The 15,332-nt window shown below is 39.7% G+C and overlaps 1 protein-coding gene across 2 annotated transcripts in view; it reads left to right on the plus strand.

Moving 5' to 3' along the window:
- TRIM2 (tripartite motif containing 2) overlaps positions 1-15,332 on the plus strand; it is a 42,122-nt gene that overhangs the window by 4,102 nt on the left and 22,688 nt on the right. For both annotated transcript variants that reach the window (XM_009870382.1, XM_009870383.1), the window contains exons 2-6: positions 847-1,028; positions 3,114-3,351; positions 10,216-10,367; positions 11,091-11,271; positions 14,421-15,144. In XM_009870382.1, coding sequence (XP_009868684.1) covers positions 895-1,028; positions 3,114-3,351; positions 10,216-10,367; positions 11,091-11,271; positions 14,421-15,144 — 1,429 coding nt within the window. In that variant the 5' untranslated portion in view covers positions 847-894. The remainder of the gene's footprint in view (positions 1-846; positions 1,029-3,113; positions 3,352-10,215; positions 10,368-11,090; positions 11,272-14,420; positions 15,145-15,332) is intronic.

Genomic DNA, 15,332 nt, shown 5'->3' on the forward strand with positions numbered 1-15,332 from the left:
GCAATTTTAATTCTGTCAGTCAGTAGATTTTTTTCTTATCCTTTGAATTCATGTTTTTCGTGCCAGGGTTATGAAGAGTCTTCAGTCCTAAACACATGATTTGTACTACTCTTTCTGCCTAGAATGTAATCTTTCTTGCATTTATTATTTGGATGTCCTTCACGTATCCTTCACTCTACCCTTGCTGACTCTCAGCAGCTATCAGTTACCTCTTCTTCGGTCACTTTCTTTTATCATGAGACTTTTCATTCCACTTACCGCCCCCCATTGCTGATGCAGAATTTGAGTACTCCCTTCCCAGAGACTGACTGGTGCTGGAGGTTCCTTCTTGGGGTCTTCCTGAAGTCCAGAAGTAGCATATCTTTGGCAATACCGGCGCTGATAAGGGAAAACAATGTTAGGTGAACCATTTTCAAACTCAGTCTGTGACGCAGCTGTTTGACTGGTTGGTGCAGTTCCAGTTTAAGTATTTTGCCAATGGTACTGTAGATGTAAGAAATCCTATTTTGTTAGCACTGGCTGAGCCTACTGGCGTAAGAACATTTTTATTGTGGGATTTCTTTAAAACATGACAGTGCTGTAACTCTTTCAGTCGAGAGGCAACACACCTTTCCAGAATGCCTGCTCAGACAGAGGTGTTATGTGTGGTGTTGTAGACTTGGCTGACTGTTTCCTGAGCTCTCATCACTAATAAACCATTTTAGAAGTTTAATTCTTCACTGTGTTGATTTTCTATGGAAATATGAATTCCTGCATAAGGATGAAACATGGGTGATTTTGTTGTTTCATTGAATTTACAAGGCCTTTTCTTTTTCTTTTTTTTTTCTTTTCCCCACCCCACTACAGCAGTGTGCAGGGTAGAAGGGAACAGGACCCATATGTCAGTGGTCTAGGATGGCCAGTGAAGGCTCCAACATCCCAAGTCCTGTGGTCCGTCAGATTGACAAGCAGTTTCTGATTTGCAGCATATGCCTGGACCGTTACAAGAACCCCAAAGTACTTCCCTGTTTGCACACTTTCTGTGAGAGGTAAGTCCTTTCCTCATGGTTGTAACTAGGTATTTGTGTCTTGTAACAAGCACAGAACTCTGCATCCTTCAGTCGACAGGGACTTTTTTCTTATAAAGGTCACGTTAAGGCACAATAAAGTCTGGGAAGGCTGGAGAGGCAGGAATCTTATCTGTGGCAGGAAGAGGAGACAGCAGTGGAATATTTGGAATACATCGCCTTTATGCAATAGATAAAAAGTAAATCAAATGAAACTAATGAATACAGTAACAACAGTGTGAAATGTGATGGCGATCCGAATTTGGACTTCAGATTAATAGTCTCAATTTTATACTGGTTATTCTATAATTAGAAACAATTAAAACCTTTCTTCATTGATTTACTAAGCAGAGAAATAATTATCCCAATGTCCAAGGGTACATGATATACATATATTATTAATAACCAGTGTTTAAGTGACTTCATTATTCTGCAGCTTGTTTGACTGAAATGGAAAAACTCTGAAAAGAGATATGATAAAATAGCAACCCACCTTCTAGTGTATTCAGCTGAATGAATTGAATGTACTTAGCGATAGTTTAATGTTATATTATCTATCAAGTGGTGGACAAAATACTGCATCTGCAGAAAAAGTTATTTGAAGAACTGCAGTTCTTTATCTGATGATGGAATGCAACTCTATGGATTATATATGGAACGGCATAAGAATTATAATAAATGGTATTTTGTGTGAACATTTAGTTCAGGAGATTTCCACCTCTTAGAATTATGGTGTGCATAACTAATTTTTCACAGGGTGCAAGGAAAAATTTGGATCTCTGAGTGTGTCAGATGAAATTGTCTTTTGCAGAAGAAAAGGAAACCCTGCCTTTAATGAAGGCAACAGTAAAACTCTCACTGAAATCAGTGAAGTCAAGATTTTCACCACCATGTCTTAAGTTTCTTGACTTCAGTTCATGTGTAAATCCTAAGGTCAGCTTCTGGTTTTCACTGTAATCCTCTTATGCTGGTCTGGTTATGGAGAGAAGGTGGAATAACTTTTCCAGTGTACTGCTGAGGTACAAAGCCTAAGCTCTGCTTTCACAGAGGCCTCACTGGGGGGTCAGGAGGAGAGCTGCCAAGGGAGGATAAACAGTGGTGCAAGCAAAACCCTTGGAAGTGGATAAGAGCTGCGTACCCATGCAAGGTCACACTTTCTTGGTTGACATCTCATGAGGAGTTTGATATAGCACTGCTCCCATTTTAGACTCCTTAAGAACTGCATTCTGCGAAGCTTCCTGTACTTACAGGATGATGCTGAATTCCCAACTGCAGTTGCACGTTGCGTGCCCAGCAGCTATTAACTTGATTTTCAAGGCCAAAAGTGTCACTTACTATACCAGTCTGCTGCATATTGTTGAACACAGAACTTTTATCAGATTTATATTCTATGAAATTTAGTTTTTCTAAAAAAAACCCCAAACCAAACAATGCCCCCTGCCCCATGCATACAAACAAAACAGAAACAAAAATCTCCTCCAAAACTCCCCTTAACATAAACTGTGATAACCTCGGACATACTTCTCTATGTAGTTAAGAGAGCTGTGTTGATTCTGGCTAACTGCCAAATAACTTTCCTAATTGAAATAAATGGAAAAATTTCCATTGGTTTCATTGGGACCAGGTTTTAGCTCTGAAACACTAAACCGACAAATAAAGGACATTCTGTTGGAAAGACAAGGGTCAACTGCCGGTTAGTCAGTTAAAGACACAGGCTCAAACACTTGATGCAATAACTTCATGTCTGTCAAGCTTTGTCTGATAGTTTATTTTTGCTATCCCGTAAGCAGGATGCAGTCTGGAAACACATGTCCAAGGAAGACACATAACTCTTGTAATGATGTCAGCTTATTGAACCTTTTTTTCATGTGGCAGAGAAAGAAAGATTTAAAGGAAAAAAAAAAAAGCAAAACCCATAACCCTTTTACTTCTGAATCCTAGTTCCTTTCCCTCTATAAGCAAGGGTAGCACTATTTCAAACCAGTTCTTAGAATGTAGAGAATTCTTTTTCCTCTTTGATCACATTTTGCCTTTCTTCTTCTCCCCTTCCACCTTCCTTCCCCATAGGTGCTTACAGAATTACATTCCAGCCCATAGCTTAACCCTTTCTTGCCCCGTGTGCCGCCAGACCTCCATTCTGCCAGAGAAAGGGGTTTCTGCACTCCAGAACAACTTCTTTATCACCAACCTGATGGACGTCCTGCAACGAACGCCGGACAACAGCATTGAAGAGTCCTCCATCTTGGAGACTGTCACTGCTGTTGCTGCAGGCAAACCGCTCTCCTGTCCTAATCATGACGGAAATGTAAGTGAGATAAACTCCTGTGATATGTACAGGTACCGAGATGTACTGACTGGTCTGGTTTGTCATGGGTGCTTTGTTCTAAATGTAGAGTGGAGGAATTGGAATCACATTAGTTCTTTGATTTTTATAATTAGTCGACAAAAGACAAATGATTCTTGAAATTAACTCAAATGCTCTTAGTGTGGACCATCTTAAAGAAGTCAGGATATAATTTCATCTTACCAGTTGTCTCGGAAGATACTGATACTGTCTTCTAGCACATTTGGTCAAAACTGTTGTCGTGCAAATGCTGAACCTTGTGCCTTTGTCTCTTTGGGCTGGGTTTCCATCGCTCTCTTTCTTGTAGAATTGACTGTTGCTGTGGGCACCCGTGTGCTTGTTCAGGCAGTCTGTGGCAGGGACCTTATAAGCTTTACTGACCTCTGCACACTGAGGCAGTACCAAAAGCTATGTGAGCATATTAACACGAAGCCAAAGGGTCTCCTAGCTCAGGACACTTAGGGTTGGCACAGGGTAGAAACAGAGAGCTTCTGTTTATCTGCAGTGTTATGTGCATCTTGCGTATCAGTCCTTGGAGGCTGCTTTGTGTTTTTTTTCCTGCACCTACTTTTTTTTTCCCAGCATGCCCCCCACATACACCCTCAAATCACATCAGTGTTTTCATTGACGAGTACCCCCAATGGAGTAAGTATTCCCAGATTATTACAAGAACAGCTCCAACTCTCCTTACTTCACAGTTTTTGGTGTTATCCTGTGCAGCTTTGTGATAGGCCTATGAGCTCCTGTTTCATAGCCAGGCTCATGCAAACATGTAAGTAGACCACACTGCAAAGCTGAGCGATGCTGTGTTGTAAACTCAATGCTGTGCTTCTATGCAAGCCAAGAAATATGTGCCAGTATTGTAAAAAATCTTTCCGGTGACTGTTCTTTCTGATACTCAGTTTAGGTATATTGGTTGTATAGGTATCATTCAGTATCATTCAGCTGATAGGTAATGGTTACTCTGACAGAGGAACAGCTCAGCTGCCTCTGGTTTACTGGCCTGCTGGCATTACATGGACTTGTAGAACTGATTTGCTGTACACTCTGACTTATGAATAACTGGTGTAACTTTTTAACGTGTACTATACCTCTGTGTGTGTAGTGGTTAATGATTAATACATTCCTAGCTTTTATTTGCATTTTATTGGCTCTCCTCAAAATGAATCACAGTTCTTTTCTGACATAACAGTCATGATAAGAGCCATTTGATTGTGAAATGCAGGAAAAAATCCAAGTGAAGATGTTAGGTTTTTTTGGCATTTTACATTATCAGCTTATGATTATTTGGGTGTGCTTAGAGAAAACTCATTTGCCTACAATTAAAAATAGGTCACCTTCTCTATGAGAACTCCTTTCTAGGGAAAGGTGGATTTATAATTCCTCTAAACCAAATGTATTTGGCTTGCCTTGAAACACGGCATGTCTTTTAAGATGCTGAGTAAAGTGTGATGGGAACATCTTCTTGCTCCAGTAAGTATCTGGGAGGGTTGGGAACTGGCTGAGGATGACTTCGATTTAAAGCTTTGTGGAGCTAGGAAATTGAAAGCTGAAGTGCAAACATTCATCCTCATGATGGGAGGGTTAGGCTTTGGGGAGAACTGGTTGAGGCTGGCCAGGTGGGTCTGGCTGAATAACTGAGGATAACAATAACTGGCAGGATAATTGAGGTTGAAAGGGACCTCTGGAAGTCATCTAGTTCAGTATCTTGTTCAAAATGAGTCCAATTAACTCACATGATTCAGGACATTGATCAGTTGAGTTTTGAGTATCTCCCAAGGATGGAGACTCCACAGTCTCTCAGGAAACCTCTTCCAGTGCAATGCAATGGAAATTTTCCAGTGAAAATTGTTTCTTACTCCCATGTTCTGATTTGTGCCTGTTGACTCTAGTCCTGTTACTGTGTACTTCCAGGAAGGGTCTGGTTCTGTCTTCCTATGAGGCAGTTGCATATAGCACTTAAACCATCTTTGCAAAGTTAATTTCCAACCACCCATGCTGCTCTCTGTAGCACTGCATGAAGTTATTCTCTACCAGGATTTTAGATTTGTCCTTATTAAACTTTCCGAGACTCCTGCCACCCCACTTCTCCAACCTGTTGAGAATTTCAGAGTCCTCTCAGCATTTCCTCCAGTATATCTACCATCACCTTGCTTGTTGTCATTGACAGACTTGCTAAGGGTGAACTTCCTAACACCCAGGTCATTGACAGAGGTGTTAAACAATGTGAGTCTTACTGTCTGTCCTTGAGGAACACAGTGAGTAGCCAGCCAACAGCTGGACTTCATACTCATAGTTGCACAAACCCCTGAGCCCAGAAATCCTGCCTATTTTCCACCTACTTGACCACCTGTGTATCCAATCCCTAGCTCACCAGCTGGATTACATGGGAGACCATGACTAAAGTTTTGAAAACTGTCATGCAGTCATCTCATCACAGGAGACAATTGGTTTAGTGGCAGTGACCTTTGAACTGCTACAGGTTCACCTAGTAGTTTTGACCCTCTGGATGATCCTGCTTTCTGTGGTTGCTCCTGCTCTGGCAGAGGGGCTGGACTAGATGATCTTTCGAGGTCCCTTCCAACCCCTGACATTCTGTGATTCTGTGAAAGGCACCCAGGGTGCAGTGGCCAAGGTACTAGGCACCTTTGGCCTCGCTGAGGAAATGGGCTTTTGCTGGCTTCGTGAGTGCACAGTGTGTGTGGAAAGTGTCTGGCTGCTAGTAGCTTTGCTGGGAGCTTCAGGGAGTGAGAGAGGATTGAGCTGAGAGGGGTAGCTGAAGGAGAATGCCTTCACAGAATCAGCAGTCATTCTGCATGGAATTCTCTCTCTGTTAATTTTTATGTATGGCTTGGGGTAGGGTCAGATCCTTTGTATTTTTACTATCAAGGGATATTTCATTTAGGTATCACCAGATTTTCTTTGTATTGGAAATAAGTTTCTGTTTAAACAAGCTTTTTCAATCTTTCCAGCCATGCTGGATTTGAACCTCTCTGATTAAAATCAGGTAGAAATTGATGTGCAGGTATTTCTCATTGGCTTCCTTGTCTGCTGTAACTTAACCTTCCCTGGGCCATGTAGATTAGACATTTTCCCTCCTGGATGGTCTCTTATTCCTACCACTTATATTTTCCGTATCATAGAATCATAGAATGGCCTAGGCTGGAAGGGACCTTAGAGATCATTTAATCCATATGCATATATCCTATTCCTTCTGTGCACATCTTCTCACACCTTCTTTGAGATCTTTGTTGTGCGTGTTCTTACGAAAAATGAAACTTAGTTTGTAGTACCTTAACACGAGATGTGGTTCCTGGGCTCAAACTATAAACAAATGCTTCCTTCTGTTCACCGAACAGAGAGTATAAATATGTGTTCTTGTTAAATCAGGGTAATAGGGCACATATATGGAATTTGTGAAGCTGAGAGAAGATTCTTATCTTCTGCCTACACATTAAAATAAGATTGGCTTTGTTCTCAGCTGCTAAACACCTACAGCTCTTGTTGGATATAAGCATCCTGGTTTGGAAACACTCATCTACAATCATTTAGGGGCAGGTACACAGACAGGGTAGGGAATGTTATGAAATTCTAGGTCCATTACATCCTAGCTTGAGTGATGTAGCCTCTTTTCAGTCTTCCATCCTGAAAAGTCAATGCTTGGGTTTTATATTATTTTGAAGTGAAAGCCAGCCCACTGTCTAGGATCCATGCTTCACAAGTCCAGTGTATTTTGTGCCTATGGCTGTAACAAGGGAGCATACCCAATATTAAATTAAACATTTGTAATGAAAGCATGCCTTATCTCTGACTAATTTTTTTTCTCAAAAGATCACAGAATAGCTTGGCAACTTGACAATTATAAGATCTTGTCTAGAAAAACATTTCCTGAACTTGTGCAGGTGTTACTTACTGCCTGTATGCTTGTCCTAGAAAAATAAAAAAACACCTATCTTTGATATTTTGACTTCATAACATACCCTTTAACCCGTATTTTTTCTCATCACCTCTGTACTTCCCATCATATCACTTACATATTCCATTAAAGTGTAATCTGTTTTTTTCTGTACTCTGTAATATTCAGTGTGAGGCTAAATGAAAAATTCAGAACGTCAGAGTTAGACTCTTAATGAACATTAGAACTAATAAACTGAGCTCACTGCTGGTGAAATTTTGTTCTGCCTGACGAAGGAACATTTAATACAGTTAGGAAGCAATAGTGTGACTGTTACAGTCATATCTAACTGAATTGGAAAGTCATATGAGAGATTTGGGTGATTCACTCGTATGTAAACATGATGTTTAAGTCATAATAGTTTTATAAAATTTTTTTATAAGTTTGATCAGTTTCCAAGTTTACTGCACATGTAAGGCAAAAGCTATGAGTAGGGAGAACAAAACCCCACATTCTAGATTTTAACGTATCTAGGAAGTGCCCTCAGGTAATCCAAATTTGTATTCTTCCAAAAGCCAAACCAGACAAAGCTAAGATGCATTCTAGCCCTGGGACAGAGGAATTAAACATGTGTGTGAGGTGAGGAAGAAAGCTGGCAAAGAGTAGACTCATCTTTTTTTTCTCTGGACTGCTATTTTAATTCAAACAAATAGAAACCAGAGGATTAACAATGTCATTATTCAAATGTGATTTTAGAGAAAGGGACTTGTGACTGGTGAGAGCCTTTTTTTTCTTGAGACTTGAACATTGAAGGGCTGGAATTAGTGTGCTTTGGCTTTGTGAAATCTAATTCAGAAGTACTTGAATCCCTGATTATGCAAATTAAAAAGTTTCTGTAAAATCAGTTAAATTACAGTAGTGAAGATACGCATGGGTCTCTAATTAGATCATTGTGCTGAAATATGCTGGCCTGGTTTAAGGTGAGAGTTAGTGGATGGAATTTCAGAATCAGTGGGTGTTAATTCACATTTCATTACAGCTGATGGGAATGTTCTCATCGACTTCAGTGGAAATACAGCTGAAGCCATAATACGGATACCATAGTATATCCTGCCCAAGAGTGCTCTTCAGTTTGGAAAAGAAGCATTTAGGCAAACATTTTTTCTCCTGAGATGTTTTGTAAAGCAAACCTGTAGTAATGAAAAGCTTTCTGGGAATGTCAAAAAATATGATGTCCATATTGGGCATGGAGGGGAGAGAGGAAAAGTCAATACAGTATTCCTTTGAATAATAGTATTTGTGTAATAGTGTTTCTTTGAAAAGAATTTAAATCCTAAAGTCTGTTTAACTCATTTCTTCTATTCACTGTAAGACTGCATCACATCTTAATGCCTACCAAAATAATTGTCAAACCTCAGAGGATCTACTACTGTGAGACTACTTAAATTCACAGTGACCTGAATAGTGTTGATGGGGATGTAATTGTTTAGAAGGTCTACTTTTTCTTTTTTTCTTGCTGGTATATTTGATCTTACACAGTTTATTTGGAGCAGCTTTTAAATTTCCTCTAAAGTGGCTTACATGAATGGCCAACAAATGACTAAACCCTCATTGCGCGTGAATCCCCTATCTTGTGAATTGAGATAAGAGGGAAGAATGGGAATAAGACAGAAAGGAGCTTATCACAGGAAAATCCCTATTAATGCTAACAGCCACATGCAAATCATGGTTCTTACTTCCCCCTCCTAATTCTCAAGATATCTTGGAGCAGCCAGCTACTTTGCATGGTGCTGTTACAGGCCCCTCTGCTCACCTGAAAACAGCTAGTTCTACACAGCCCTCTCGTCGGCAATCAACATCTCCAGTAGAGCTATCTTTGTGTGAGAGGTCCGAGTGCCAGAAGCATCAGCCAAATTATTCAAGATTCTGATGCTGAGTTTTGAGTGCAAGAGAACTGCCAATGTCTTGCCTTGAAGCATATACTGCAAGCGTCCTTATAGACTTTTAATAAGCCTAAAATGCTTTGTGCTCCAGGACTTCCTAACAGTAAAAGAAAGTCTCATGCTGAATTTGCATATATGTGCATTATTTTGATTAACATGATTTTGGGCACAGCACTTTTTCTTCCCCTTCATGAATATATTCAGAATTTGGGATATTTATTACGTGTAAAGGTCTTTTTTATCTCCAGACAGCATCTTACTGGGTACAGAATGGGTTGAAACAATCTCCTTCTCTTTCAAGTGTAGATAGCATCATTATAATCTCAGATATGAGAATTTGATGGTTTTAAGGAATTTAGTAACGGGATATGGGGATCTTTGCCTGCAGCACGTTAGTTCATTTAGGGTGCCTTTCTCTAGCAAATAAACATGCTGTTTGATGAGCTTCATCAAGTTCGTGTTCCACATGTGGCCCTGTTATGAAAAACAGCCTAAGTTTGCACTTCTTTGGCAGACCAAAGTCTCTGGGAGACTAAGGATTGAATTAGTGAGGAGACGTGAATGCCCTGGGGTTTTGAGTTGTTTCACAAAATAGAATCATAGAATGGCCTAGGCTGGAAGAGACCTTAGAGATCACCTAAACAAACCTCCAAAATAGTTGAGAGAGACATAAAAACTTATCATTACAGAGTCTAAAGATGATGGGGCCAGCCTTGAAGTTCAGCATTCTGTTTCCTAGGTTGCTAATCTGATGCTTTCTGAAAGGATAAAATGCATTTAAAACAGTATTTGATATTGAATATGTAAGAATAACAGCCATCTTTTAAACAATAAATTATAGTCATCTTTTAAGCAGTAAATTATTAGTATCTAAGAAATGAGAAACTGTCTCAGAGCTTGGATAACATGAGTTCAAGATCCAGTAGGATGTGCTTCGAATGATGTTACTGCTGCCATCTTTGAATTTAGACTTCTGAACTTTTCCAGGTGATGGAGTTTTACTGCCAGTCCTGTGAGACAGCCATGTGCCGGGAGTGTACAGAGGGGGAACACGCAGAGCATCCCACGGTACCACTCAAGGATGTGGTGGAGCAACACAAGGCTTCCCTCCAAGTGCAGCTGGATGCTGTCAACAAAAGGTATGGATACTCCACTAATGGTTTTCCATTTTCAGTTCCACCACTGGTTTCCTGCGTTACCTTGGGTAGCTGTTTAATGTGCTGGTGCCATGGACCTTTATCTAGTAAACAGGGACAGTGAGGCTAGCATATGGAAAAAAATCCTTTGAGTATGATGGGCTGAGGGGTTAGAGAAAAGAGCAAAAGATTCCTATCTGTCTTTCACAAAAGAGAGGCCATTAGAAATGCCAATGTCCTCCAAAGAAAGAACATAAAATGTTAAGGACGAAAGTGCTAGCCAGTCGTGATTTTCATGATAAATTAATAATACTGGACACTTAAAAAACTAGTATGAACACTATGGTGACAGAAAGGCTAAAAAAAAAAAAAGAAGAAAGAAAGAAAAACAAAAGAAAAAGAAAAGGAAAAAAAAGTGGAGTAGATCTAGTTATATCTTCCTGAATAGATACATTTGCATAAAGGACAGAGAATCCAAGGTCCAGATCTTGGAAATGCCTAAAATCTAATGGATTTCTATAAGGGAGGGCCCTGGCTTAGCCTTATTCCTTATTTTATTAGACTAAAACTACTACATGACTATTAAAGGAATGAACTTACTTCTGGGAAATGACTGAGTTTAAAGATAGCCTGCTGATGAGATTGTTCATCAAAAGATATCAGGGCAAGGACCAATGTTTAATGACTTTTGAAACAGCGATCTTTGTAATTTATTCCCTTCCTCAGGCTTCCAGAGATCGACTCAGCACTTCATTTTGTATCAGAAATCATACACCAGTTAACCAACCAAAAGGCTAGCATTGTAGATGACATTCATTCCACTTTTGATGAACTCCAGAAGACTTTAAATGTGCGAAAGAGCGTGCTGCTTATGGAGCTGGAAGTGAATTATGGCCTTAAACACAAAGTAAGATGCATGTTTTGTTTCAATGAAAAGCTATTAGTTTAATCAGCTAGTTTTTATATATTCCGCGGGACGCCAGTTTGACAAATTGTGTCTGAGATCCAGAAGAGAAATTTGTTTTCCTGAAATGAAGCACTGCAGAGCCTTGCTTGTGGGTGCCCAGACTTATAAATGGAATCCAGACCCTGCATGGGCAGTTAGGCCTTTGTGCATGAGGATCTAAAACGGCTAACACGCCAAGCAGGCATCTGTGTAAAGCCAGTATGCACATGTGCAGATGACAACAAGGGTACACCAAGTCTGAAATCCTTGGGCTGCAATTCCATGATCTTCTCCATAAAGATAGAGACCAAATAATTTCTCCACAAGAACTGAGCAAGGCTTACTGTTTTGCTTTAAAACACTGTTTTCTTTTCAAATGCTTGGTAATCTGTTTCATATTAGATGGCATTGGTTGGAACACATAAATATTGGAGGGACATCTCACTTTCTCAGGGGAATGGCAATAGATTCCAAAGTTGTTTTCATTCTTGTACTTCCTGTCTGGGTGACTGAATCTTGCGTTTTCCACCCTGTATTGTAGACAAAGCTTCAGAGGAAGAAAACAGAAATCTCTGCTTTTACAAAGAGTAGTCTGTAGCCTGGTGGGTAAGGGTTTTGTTCAGGCTTAGTAAATCTAAATCAGGCAAAAGAAAGAAATTAGTTCTTGTCTTCCTGGGCATCAGTTGTCTGGTTTTTTTTATAAAAGAAAGATCTCTTCTCTCAAAGAAGTTTGCATCAACAACTGGAGTTTCAAGAGTGCCTGGTTATATCGGCATCTTTGGGCATTCGCTATGAGTACTGAGCGGCTTGAGCATCTCCAGATATCTGAAGCAGAGGAATGTTGCATTCCTTGATCAGGAACAGTCTTGAACATTGGGAAAGTATGGAACTGTTAGGCCTGTGAAAATGGAGGAATTCTAATACATGCAAAAGATGTGTACTTTCAGGAAAACAGGGAACCCAAAACCCTTGGGACAGCAAATATAGTTATCTCCAGAGCTAAGGAGCGGCTCAGGAGCTTTTAGGATGAAAAATTTGGACTTAGATCCAAGTTCATCTAAATGTATCCAAGATGGCACAAAACCTTATTTTCTTGGAAAGCAGATATAGTCAGGATGTGTACAAAGTTCACACAAATTGGAATATGATGTTAAAGTATCTTATTTTTGTTTAAATTGATTTAAAATAATTTAAGAACTACTTTGACCATTAGAGAAACAAATTTTTACATGGGCAGTAATAGAGGCATCTTCCCTGTTTGTATAAAAAAGAGTGATTGGAATTGGATTTTCCTTTTGAATGAACAGTAGTCCTGCAAAATAATTCAAAGCCAAATATTCCATCATTCTGATCATGTACTTTGCAAAAATGAGAAAATGAAAGGGCCACACTTTACTAAAAAAAGATTGCAATTCAGTTTTATTTGTCCAATGGACTGCAAGAGGCCCTGTGTAAAATACTCTAAACACATTTTAAGTATTAGTTATGGTAGGATTTAGTATTTTCCGTCTTTGTAATGAAAGAAAACTATATTGAGAAAATAACGGTTTTAAAACGTAGCTGCAAATTTTCCTCCTCGGTTTGTGTTTAGTTATCCCAAGCTTATGGGGGTTTGTCTTCCTGGGATTTTTATTAGCTATGCTATCAGTTTAACTACTTATGTCCTTTAATAAAGACAAGAGAGAAGAGAAATGCTTTGTATTGAATCCTGAGAGGTTTACAGATGCCTAGAAAAACAGATAACTTCAAATTTCAATGTGGTCTTCAAATTCGTTCGTTCTGTTTTGCTTGCAAAAGATTTTGTGTTGCTATCATTTTCCCATATCAGTAGCTCATCGCCTGAATTTTTTCCAGTGAGTGAAAAGCACATAGCTTTGTAAAATTTAGAAGAAAAATGCCCTTAGAATGCAGTGTCATTACATGGTGTGCCTCAGGCAGGGAAGAGTATCTCATAGCAATACATACAACCAGTTTCTAAGTTTACTTTTAAATCAATTACAATTTTTTGAAAATACTTACTTTACAGTGATGGCCCACAAAATAACTTCTCTGCTGCACAGTAATGTCTCTGCCCTAATTCTTCTCTGTAGGACAACCATACCATATGTGTGACTGGATACTTTGGTTTGGCAATTTCGTCAGTGGAGAGTGTGTGGGGTAGCTGGAATGTTTGGGCTTTCCTGATTGTCATGAATTTCTTGCTAGGTTGTTATAATTCATGGATCGTCTTTCCAATTCATTGCAAAACTGGTTTTAAAAAAAATGTTAGCCTTGTTTCCAGCCCACACCTAACAATTTTGAGGTCAATACTGTTTTTAGGATTTTAGGTTGAGGGCCAGAACTAACCCTATAATAAAAGCCCTTTCTCAGTCTTAAACATAGAGTAGCTACTTGCTGCCCACCAAAATTTCAGGCTACTCAGCCCAACTCTTCCCAATACCCACAACCTATGCTTTACATTTTGCTTTCCTGCCTGCTGAAACAGGGGAAACAACCTACCCATTTCTGCTGGGGTCACTTTTCCTTTCTTGGCTTATATAGAACAGGAAGCACACTTTTCCTCAGGATGGATGTACAGATCTTGAGACTGCCTTCTTGTCCATCTCCATAGAGGAGTACCACAAAGTTTCTCTTTGCTCTGAAGAAATAGCCTCCCTTATTTATGGGACTGATGATTCCAAAATATCCCTGTCTCTGCTCACAGCTTAATTCCCAGGAATGATCTCATTGATTGTGACTACTGAGAGTTAGGTGAAGCAAGGTTCAAGCTTCTACATTTGGGTCAAGTTGTTTGGGTTTTTTGTTTGTTGTTTTGTTTTGTTTTTTTTAAAAAAGACAAGACAGGCAATAATTCAGTCTAGTGTGACAGTGGATCTGTGCAGCCTTGAAAACCCAAACCAGAATATGTTTTTTGTGTTGCATCACAATATTCCAAGAATACGTAAGGGATCAGTGTGGTACTTTTTCTAAATTGAAACTTAGCAACAAACTCTAAAATAAAGCACTGTGAATTGGGATGTTACAAAGGCCTTCAGATATGAAGCATGTTACCTCTTGTTAGGATAGTTCTTGTAATGTGATACTAATCTGCTGTTTGGTAATGCACACAGGTCCTCCAGACACAGCTGGATACCTTACTTGAAGGACAAGAAAGCATTAAAAGTTGCAGCAACTTTACAGCCCAAGCCCTCAACCACGGCACTGAAACTGAAGTTCTGCTGGTGAAGAAGCAAATGAGCGACAAGCTGAATGAACTGGCTGAGCGGGACTTCCCGCTGCAGCCCCGTGAAAACGACCAGTTGGATTTCATAGTGGAAACAGAAGGCCTGAAGAAGTCCATTCACAATCTAGGTACTATTCTAACCACCAATGCTGTTGCCTCTGAAACAGTTGCCACAGGTGAAGGACTGAGGCAGACAGTGATCGGGCAGCCCATGTCCGTTACCATCACAACAAAGGACAAAGATGGGGAGCTCTGTAAATCTGGGAACGCTTACCTCACCGCTGAGCTGAGCACGCCTGATGGGAGTGTAGCGGATGGAGAAATACTTGACAATAAAAATGGCACTTACGAATTTTTGTATACTGTTCAGAAGGAAGGGGACTTCACTTTGTCACTGAGACTGTACGATCAACATATCAAGGGCAGCCCATTCAAACTTAAAGTGGTCAGATCAGCAGATGTGTCCCCTACCACTGAAGGGGTTAAGAGGCGTGTTAAATCTCCTGGCAGTGGTCATGTGAAGCAGAAAGCTGTAAAAAGACCTGCGAGCATGTACAGCACTGGCAAGAGAAAAGAGAATCCCATTGAGGATGATCTGATCTTCAGAGTAGGTAAGTGACTTGTCTGCTACCTATTGACATGCTTAAAAACAGTTCAGGGAGATGGGATGATAAAATGTAGAAGTTAAATTATTTTAAGGTTAAAACTATTAGTAGAGGAATCTTTTAATAGCTTTAGGCCTCTTGACTTCCATTCACATGTAAATTTTCAAAGCATATACTTCAGAAACTCTGTTTGC

The sequence above is a fragment of the Apaloderma vittatum genome, unplaced genomic scaffold (assembly GCF_000703405.1).
Source record: "Apaloderma vittatum isolate BGI_N311 unplaced genomic scaffold, ASM70340v1 scaffold10215, whole genome shotgun sequence".
Classification (NCBI taxonomy): domain Eukaryota; kingdom Metazoa; phylum Chordata; class Aves; order Trogoniformes; family Trogonidae; genus Apaloderma; species Apaloderma vittatum.